This window comes from Neomonachus schauinslandi, chromosome 16, assembly GCF_002201575.2.
Source record: "Neomonachus schauinslandi chromosome 16, ASM220157v2, whole genome shotgun sequence".
NCBI lineage: Eukaryota > Metazoa > Chordata > Mammalia > Carnivora > Phocidae > Neomonachus > Neomonachus schauinslandi.
The window spans coordinates 10665768-10676055 of NC_058418.1; the positions used below are offsets into that span (position 1 = coordinate 10665768).

Here is a 10288-nt window from a genome sequence, read left to right on the forward strand (position 1 = left end):
GCCTCCAGCTTTGGGTTGTTTTTTTTTTTTTTTTTTTTTTTTTTTTTCAGTATTCCTTTGGCTATTTGGGGTCTTTTCTGGTAGGTTTGGTTTTTTGGAGTTATTTTCCTTTGTAGGAGTTAGGCTTCCTTGTTTGCAACCAGGAACTGGGCAGCCTCCTCCCACCCTTGCTGCACACTCGCCAGGAGGGGTGGGGCAGGCAAAAACTCTGGGAAATTCTGTAGAGCTTTGAGTACATCTTTTACTTGGTTAAACATTGTATTAGTTGCTGCAGCTTAACTGGTTTTCAGAGTTCTCACAAAGTCATTGCTGTCTGTGAGGTGTTGGTTATCTGTTGCTCCTGTGTAGTACTGAGGGCTGGACCATCCCATTCTGTCTTCCTGCTTACGTCGCTCTCTCGTGTAGCTCTTTGAGTGTATTTCAGACAGTTCTAAAGACCTTGTCTGATATTGCTGATACCCGTCACAGACTATTCGTTGCTGCCACTTTACTCCTCCAAATAGGCCATATTTTTCCTGGGTTTTTTTTTGTGGGGTTTTTTGTATGCTTTTGAGACCAGCTCTTTTTTCCAGGGAAGACCTTCACTAATGTGCAGGGTGTGTTGTGAACCCTGGGGTCTCCCCGTGGTGAGGGCTTAAGGTCGTCTCAGGAATGTTCTGAGCCTGTGTCTTGCCTGGGCCTGAGTGGTTTTTTTCAATTTCACCCTAGCTCTATGGGGACATAGGTGTTCTCTTGCATTCCTTCACATGTAATCATTCTCCCCAGCCTTCTGCAGGTCTGTAATCCCCCTGCAGCTCCCACGAGGTTCTGTCTCCAAGTCAGGCAGAACAGACACTGGTCCCTCCAGCAGCCCCCAAACAGGTTAGACCAGTGCAAATAAAGTCTGCTCTGCTCTGCCCAGTTTGAAGTAGGGAATTGCGAGGTGGGCTCCTGCATCCTTCAGACTGCACCTTACCATAAGTAAAACTGCCACTACATTTAAAAGTAGCTGCATATGGAGAATGGGGAAAAACCCACACAGCCCCAAGGTAAGACATACTCCGTAAAGACCTGAGAAGACCTTAAACCCTCACTCTGGGCTGATCCCAAATTTCCTTCCATTTTAAGTGTGTTGTTTCTACTGGAAGGTCCCTTGTTTGCTATAGATCTTTTTCAGCTAGCCTTTTTTTTTTTTTTTAATGTTTTCTTTGGGGAACAAGGGCTTGGAGCTTCTCCATTTACCACCTTGCTGATGTCTCTTTCTGTCCCTAATTCTTTATCCTTATTCTTTCAGGAGGCAGGAATCAAAATGAGGTGGAGACTCTTCATGAAGCAGGAATAAGGTGCCTTTCATTGGGAGAGCTTTCATGTTGGCAAATCAAGAGACATGTTGTGAGCAAATTAAACAAAAATCACGACTCTGTGATAAATATTCAAGGAACGAGTTCTCAGTTCCCCGACCAGTGTGAGTCCCCCTGTCAAGTGGGAGCAGGAATATGTATTCAGGCTTCTGTGGAGGACAGCTGTATCATGAATCTTCTAGAGGATCATTCCAAGATTATTGAAAAGCAAGAATGTCTGGCTGGGAGAGCTCATAATTCTTGGAGTAAAATATATCTCAGTGAAACACAGAATTATCAGAGAAGTTGTAAGACTCAGATGAAAAGCCAGTTATGTATATTTGCTCCATACGTTAACATTTTCAGTTGTATTTCACACCACCATGATGACGGTACAGTGCACAAAAGAGACAAAGCTCACAATAGTGACTGTGGTAAGGTGTCCCCTCTTATCCAGCAGACCTACCACTGTAGTGAATGTGAGAAAGCATTCAGTGATGGCCCCAGTCTTGAACTTCATCAACAGGTACACTCGGGAAAGAAGTCCCCCGCTTACAGTGCACATGAGAAGGACACCAGTTATAGCCCAGCTGTTCCCATTCAGCAAAGTGTTTACACAGGAAAGAAACGCTATTGGTGTCATGAGTGTGGGAAGGGTTTCAGCCAGAGCTCAAATCTGCAAACTCACCAGAGAGTCCACACAGGGGAGAAGCCCTATTCATGCCTTGAGTGTGGTAAGAGCTTTAACCAGACCTCACATCTTTATGCCCATTTGCCTATCCACACGGGAGAGAAACCCTACCGATGTGAAAGTTGTGGGAAGGGCTTCAGTCGTAGCACTGATCTGAATATTCATTGCAGAGTTCACACTGGAGAGAAACCTTACAAATGTGAGGTGTGCGGGAAGGGCTTCACTCAGAGATCACATCTTCAGGCCCACGAGAGAATCCACACTGGAGAGAAACCATACAAATGTGGAGATTGTGGTAAACGCTTTAGTTGTAGCTCAAATCTTCATACCCATCAGAGAGTCCACACTGAAGAGAAACCATACAAGTGTGATGAGTGTGGGAAGTGCTTCAGTTTGAGCTTTAATCTTCACAGCCACCAACGAGTCCACACTGGGGAGAAACCGTATAAGTGTGAAGAGTGTGGGAAGGGTTTTAGTTCAGCCTCAAGTTTTCAGAGCCATCAGAGAGTTCACACAGGAGAGAAACCATTTCGCTGCAATGTGTGTGGTAAAGGCTTCAGTCAGAGTTCGTATTTTCAAGCCCACCAGAGGGTCCACACTGGAGAAAAACCATACAAATGTGAGGTGTGTGGGAAGCGCTTCAATTGGAGCTTGAATCTTCACAATCATCAGAGGGTCCACACAGGAGAGAAACCTTATAAATGTGAAGAGTGTGGGAAGGGCTTCAGTCAGGCCTCAAATCTTCAAGCTCATCAGAGTGTCCACACCGGGGAGAAGCCATTCAAGTGTGAAGCGTGTCAGAAGCGATTCAGCCAGGCCTCACATCTTCAAGCCCATCAGAGAGTCCACACCGGAGAGAAACCATATAAATGTGATACATGTGGTAAGGCCTTCAGCCAGAGGTCAAATCTTCAAGTTCATCAGATAATTCACACTGGAGAGAAACCATTTAAATGTGAGGAATGTGGGAAAGAATTTAGTTGGAGTGCTGGGCTCAGTGCTCATCAGAGAGTTCACACAGGAGAGAAACCCTATACATGTCAGCAGTGTGGTAAAGGCTTCAGTCAGGCCTCGCATTTTCACACACATCAGAGGGTCCACACTGGGGAAAGGCCATACATATGTGATGTCTGTTGTAAAGGCTTCAGCCAGAGATCACATCTTGTATACCATCAGAGAGTCCACACTGGAGGAAATCTGTAGACATGTGAGGTGTGGTGTAGCCTTCAGTTAAAGTTCACATCCTCCTCTCTACTGGAAAGTCGATGCTGGGAATTGTGGAAAGTTCCTTCAGAACTCAGAAGCCTCAAGGAATCTTCACATGCAAGTAAGCTCTGTAAAGTGCTGTTTTAAGGACTCAGTTGGGAGATAAATTCTTTACAAACATCAGATTTCACAGAGAGAAAACCTATAAATACAGTCAATGTTTGAGTTCTGAATGTCCCAATCTTCAGGATGCAACACAAAAGAATTTCAAAATTCATCTGAGTCTACCCAGGAAAGAGGCCTTATAAATGAAGATTAGGGGCAGAACTTTAATGAAAGTATAAGGGACAAGTAAAATTAACAGCAATGGCAATGTAACCTCCATGTAGGGAAGGATGTTTTTCACTGCTTTATCTCTACCGTGTAGAAGTGTGCTTGGCTCCTAATAGATGCCCAGCAATTACTGAACAAGGAGAAAATCTATCATTAGGACAAGTATTTGAAAATTGTACTCCCCTACCCAGATTTCATAATAACATACTCAAAAGGAATCCTGCAAGTAGCCTTAATGAGATTTCAGGACAAGTACAGAAAATCATGTCATGCTGCCATCTGCAGTAATGCAAATTTGGATGCAATTTGTGAATGGCCCCCATCCTCCATCCGGCCCTGGTTCTTTGTAGTATGTCAGCCCTTGTGTACAGTGTAATATTTAGTATCATTAGTTTGTATTTTATAGACTGAAAATACTGTTTTTAACTAATAACATACTATAATTTATATGCCTGGAAATTTTGGACCCTAATTCATTAAGGTAGGATTTCACTGTTACTCTTTGAAAGTGTTAAAAGTAGTTACTAATGACAAGAAGTTTTTTAGTAAACTTGAATTGTTAGTAATTGGTTTCTTCTCATTATTTCCCTTCACGCTTAGGTCAGATTGCCTTTCCTATGCACAGTCCTTCATCCAGACCTGTGTAGGCAGGGGCTTTGGCAGATTTCAAGGACATTAATTTTGTCACACCCCACCTCCATCTCTCCCCCCCCCCCCCCCCCCCACCAAAGGAGGGCAGAGCAAGAAACCAGTTGGGTTCTTATTGGGGGATGTAACAATTTAGGTGGATTACCATTGACAGGGCATTCTGTGTTCAATACCTCTTGTCAGGAGTGGACATAAACTGGTCAATATATATCAAAATACCCTTTGATCTGGCAATCCTAGCACTAGATGCTTTAAGAGATTATAGCAAAAGTGAGCATGTACATAAGGATGTTTATACTGATTTTTTAAAGGAAATAAGTATTAGCAAAATAGTGGAATAAATATACTCTAATACACAGCCACCAAAAAAAAAAAAAAAAAAAAGGACCTGGTTTGTAAGGACAGAGAACCATCATTCATGAGAAAGCTACATTAGAGGCTTCCCAGTATGTGTGGCCCAAGTAATAATATGTATACCTACAGATGCGCTTACATACAAGGAGGTAATATGTGGAGGGATGTTCACACACATGCTACCTGGTTTACTCTGGCAGAGAGGCTTAGGGAGGTTTTAGCTTTTTGAAAAATTATCTACAGTGACCATTATTACTGTTTACCAAAACAGTAAAACTATGAGACAGTAAAATTAAATAAACATTCCTTAATGCTAAATCTAATGTAAATCTAAAGCTTGGGGTGCAAGCGTCTGCCTTCAGCTTAGGTCATGATCCCAGGGTCCTGGGATCAAGCCCCACATTGGGCTCCCTGCTCTGCAGGAAGCCTGCTTCTCCCTCTCCCACTCCCCCTGCTTATGTTCCCTTTCTCGCTGTCTGTCAAATGAATAAATAAAATCTTTAAAAAATAAAAAATAAATGTAAAGTTTAGAGCTAAATCTAATAATCTTATCTCACCATAGGGCATGAAACCTATTTACAGATCCACATGAAAGGATGTTTATTGTTTCATTATTGGTAATGGCACAATTTGCATTCATCAGTTAGACTGACAGAACAATTTAGGACTTATCCATTCAGTGGAATATTATGCAGAATACAATGAAAAAGTAAATTTATGGTTACTAACATTGGTAAATACCCAGAATATGCATAGAAAAGTGGCCAGAGACATAAGGTTTTGTAGGAAATATATATACATGTAAATCTCTAATGCCCCCTTTAAAGGTAACCAAATCATTCATACCTATAAGTTTGTGATCTATATGTAGAATATTCTCATATATGTATAAATATGATCTGATTATTAGTCACCATACAGTATTTCATTAGTTTTTGATGTAGTGTTCCATGATTGACTGTTTGCATATAACACCCAGTGCTCACTGCAATATGTGCCCTCCTTAATGCCCATCACCAGGCTAACCCATCCCATCCCCCTTCCCTCTGAAACCCTCAGTTTGTTTCCCCGGAGTCCATAGTCTCTCAGAGTTCATCTCCCACTCTGATTCCCACCCCCTTCATTTTTCCCTTCCTTCTCCTAATGTCCTCCATGCTAGTCCTTACGTCCCAATGTTCATAGCAGCAATGTCCACAATAGCCAAACTGTGGAAGAAGCCAAGATGCCCTTCAAGAGACGAATGGGGGGATAAAGAAGATGTGGTCTATAGATAACAATGGAATATTACTCAGCCATCAGAAAGGCTGAATACCCACCATTTGCATCGACATGGATGGAACTGGAGGGGTTTATGCTAAGTGAAATAAGTCAAGCTGAGAAAGACAATTGTCATATGGTTTCACTTATAGGTGATCTGATTACTTTAAAAGGGGTTATTATAATACATTTTTAAACTTGTAATGTTTTGAGAGTGTTTTAAAGCCTATATTTTCAATGTATTCTCAACTTTCAGGAATGATGCAAGAACAACAAAATTCCTAAATAGCCTTAGTGTATCTACTGTGATTAGAGTCCAACCAGATCATTCAGTTGTCTAGCACCTGAGCTGAGAGAACCCAAACAGCTTTTGTCCCTCAAGCATGTCTTTCTAGCTTTATGTGGACCCTTTGGCATGGCCACTTCATACTGACTGGACGGTATGTGGAGGCTCAGAGTATCCTAAGAGAAACCAGCAGGAGTACTATGGCCTTGTCTAATCTACCGTTGGAGGTTACAAGTGTTAGAATCTGAGGAGGCAGTCACAAAAACCTATCTAGGATCAAGGAGAGGGAGCATGGACTCCACCTCTTGGTAAGAGAAGTGTCAAGGAATTTGCAAACATATTTTAAGACTACCGGACTTTGCTTACAATATTTTCTAATCTACAACTTACTCAAATTCCACAGTTGTCCCGTATGTTTATATCAATTTTTTTTTTTTCCTATTCCAGGATCAAATCTTAAGATGGGTCATACCCTGCATAAAGTTGTCATGTTTCTTTAGTCTTTGAATCTGGATCAGTTCCACGGCCTTTCTCTGTCTTTCATGAAATTGGTATCTTCAAAGAGTATGGGGTATTTTGTAGATTATCTCTAAATATGAGTTTGATTCCTTGTAATTAAATTCAAATTAGCGTGGCAAGAATATTCCATGAGTGATACATAGTCTCAGCGCATTACAACAGGAAACATATGTTTTATCAGTGATAGTTTTGATCCCTTGAATATACTGATGACTTCAAGGATCTCCACTATAAAGTTGCTGTTTTGCCCTTGAAATTAGTAACTAATTTGTGGGGAGATCTTTATGTAGTAACTACCTATTATCTTTCACCTGCTAGTTTTAGTGTTGATATTTTTGTCTGAAACAGTTATTACTATGATTGCAAAGTGATGGCTTTCTTGGTCCGTCCTTCCTGTTATATTTAGCATTTGGCATGCTATCTATAGAGGAGCTTTCCCTTCTTCCCTAGGTCTCTTTTCTCTATCATCAGTATGAATGCTTGTTTTCTGGTATAATAAAATCTTGAGTTTATCTTGTATACGGTCTGCTGCAGCCACAGATTCTACAGAGACCTGATTCCTTTGAGCAGTTTGGTATTTAGAAACTAAGATCTGGGTGCTGTATGTTATCATTATTGAGATACCAGTCTTTCATGTTTATGTATGTATGTGTAAAATGTGGATACCTTCAACTTCAAGTAAGTATTTCTAGTTTTTCCGTATTCCATGTTAACTTCCAACAGTCAAATTGGCTCCCACTATCATCAATCTGTTTACTGATTTTTTAGTCCTCTAATACATAGCAAGTAGTTTGGAGTTGCTACACAAGAGCATTGTAAAAAACAAACCTGATTGTGTTCAGGATTTGTTTATGGTTCTTTTTCTCTTTAGACCAAGTATATATAGACAAAGTACTTTTAAACAAAGTTAGTTTGCCTATTTCTTTTATCTCCATTCAACCAGTTATATTATTCATGTGAAATAAAGTTAGATTATTTTCTTAAATGTTGATATTCCCTTTCAGGTTCTCCTCTCCCCATCTTGTAATTTATAAAAATTGGGAAGGGAATTAAATTCAGATGAAACTCTAGTTCCCAAAGTACCCTAATATATTTTTTATTTGTGCTGATTTTATTTAGATATATGGTTTAGACATGTTTATTAAAGTTTTTGATTTACCACCTTAGAAATATGCAATAAGTACTTTTTTTCATGAAATTAATCCTTAATGACTGTATTATATTCCTTTGGGGGACAGGTCACAGGAATGGGGAGGTTATAATGCATGGTGGAAATTGGGTAGATTCACAAAAGTTGGATGGCTTGTAAATGGATGGCTTGTAAATGGTTATATTTTTCTTTATATTTGAAATGTGCCAGGGTTAAAATTTATATATATTTTTATATATAAATGAAAAGAGAGCTAGTGAGTATAGACGTTTAGGGTCAAAGAAAGTTTACCAACTCCGCAGTTGATACAGTTGCCCTGAGGCTTGGACAGTTTAATGGGAAAAAAAATTCTACCTGTAAATGAGGCATTGTTAATAACTATTATGAAAGTTCAATGAAGAAAGCTGTCCCCCCACCAAGGACTCTAACTCTTCCAAATGGTCTCCTGTTTTCTCTCATGCTCCTTGCACCAGTTACCAGGTTTGGACATAGGATGTATGTATCTTTGTTCATTTTCCCTTCCAAATGATTATCTCCCTCTCCCCCCATTAATTTGCACAAACTACCCACTATTCCTTCGTGCAGCCACCTACCAGTCTCTGTTCATTCTTCCTTGTTCCTTGATTTTATCTCCAGAACCAGTCTTGCTACCCTGTCACTACTCTTGTCAGACTACTTGCAGATTATTATATCCACTTCCAAAACCCTGGCCTCTCAGTTCCTTGACTACTCTGCCACCAATGATCTTGTCTTCCACAGCACCTCAGCCCCTGGCTCCAAAGGTAACATCTTGCCAGCAAGAAAGTAAACGGAGGGAATGTGATGTAATGAGCACTGGGTGTAATATGCAACTGATGAATAACTGAACTCTACATCCGAAACTAATGATATACTATATGTTAATAGAAATAAAATAAGATAATGTAAATGGAAACCCCTCTGTAATCGCAGATTCAAACATTCCATTCTATCTAATCACCAGCTCTTGTTTTACCAGCTTATACCCTCTTTGTTCTCATTTTAATAACTTAGAACTCACAAGGGCCTAAAATCCATTACTTCTACCCCCTTTTCACTCTCTCTTACCTTAATTCCCCCTATATCTGGAAAGGAGAGCAGACTTCCATTTACATCCCAGTGCCCAAAACTGTGTCTCATGTCAACCTCTAACACAGGAAGAAATACTTCAAGAGTGTTTATGATTCCCAGTCTATAGAAGAGGCAGAGAAGAGCAAACTGGGTTAGGAATATATGCTAGATGAAGCAATCTACAATATGTGGTCCAGATAGGCTGTGACTTATGTATATTTTTGCCCACTAGTTCCAACCCCAATTTTTATCTTTCACTTAAGAATATTGCAATTCTCAGAAAAAGGCTATTACAGTAATAATGCCAACACTCAGGATTAAAAAAAAAAGTTTCAGACTTTTGAGATTGATCAATTGTTAGAATAAGTTATCTGTGCAACATTTCACGAGTTGTCATGATGTAGCTGGAAAACGGCTTTAGAGGTGCACTGCTTAATAGTGTAAATATATGTAAACAAGTAACCATAAGTAACCATATATGAATTTTATGATGATAGAAGCATTTTAAATGTGCTGGCCAAGTAGTTCTATTTTGCATTAAAACTCCAGCAGATAACAAGTATAAATTCTAGACCAAATATTAAAACTATCCAAAGGCACTGGAGAATGAACAAAAGCAGGCAGATTCTGGAGATGGGTCAACAGTTGGAAGAAGGAAATAATAGAAGGTCAGTTTCCTACTTTTTATGGCTTTAACCCTGAAAGCAAGTCCAGTCTGCACTATTTTAGGGCAGCTAAAACATACATGGAAAACCCTAAGTTTTCCAACAAAAGGGTTCAAGGCCTATACGTAACTGCTATTGGAAAATGAGGTATGTAGGATATCCTGGAAGAGGGCCAGGGAAGGGAAGCTCCAAATTCTGTGTATAAACATTTTGCAAATATGTGGCTGACTCCTCAACTATAAAGGACAGAGGATACTTAAAGGAGCCAAGCCAATACTAACAGAAGTGAATTAAAATTTGAGCTGCCACCCACAGGAAAGTTGAGCCCAACTAAATTAAGTGCCTAATAAAAATATTTTTAAAAATACTCTGGAGGAACATAATGAAATCCAGTTTCCTCAGTATATTAATCACAATGCCCAGGATATAATTTAGATATTTGAGAAAATGAAAACTGGAAAACATGACCTATTCTCAAGAGAAAACAGATCAATGGAGATCAATGCCAAGATGATCCAGATGTGGGAATCAGACAATGATTTTTAAAAGCTATTATTTAAAAAAAGCTATTATAAACTATGCTTAAAATGTAAAGGAAAATATCCTTACCATGAAGGAAAAAATAAGAAATCTTAACTAAGAAATAAAGACTATCAAAAAATAACCAAATAAAAGTTCTAGGGGGTTGACAGTGGAGTAGGAGGACTCTAAGCTCACCTCTTCCCACAGATATACCTAGATAACACCCAAATCAGTGTAAATACCCCCCCC

The 10288-nt window shown here is 39.6% G+C and overlaps 1 protein-coding gene across 1 annotated transcript in view; it reads left to right on the forward strand.

Annotated features, from left to right (window-relative positions):
* Positions 1 to 3773, forward strand: part of ZNF235 (zinc finger protein 235) — a 25797-nt gene extending 22024 nt beyond the window's left edge. The window contains exon 4 of the mRNA XM_021681314.2: positions 1274 to 3773. Within this exon, the coding sequence (XP_021536989.1) occupies positions 1274 to 3213 (1940 nt within the window). The 3' untranslated portion in view covers positions 3214 to 3773. The remainder of the gene's footprint in view (positions 1 to 1273) is intronic.
* Positions 3774 to 10288: the final 6515 nt, after the last annotated feature.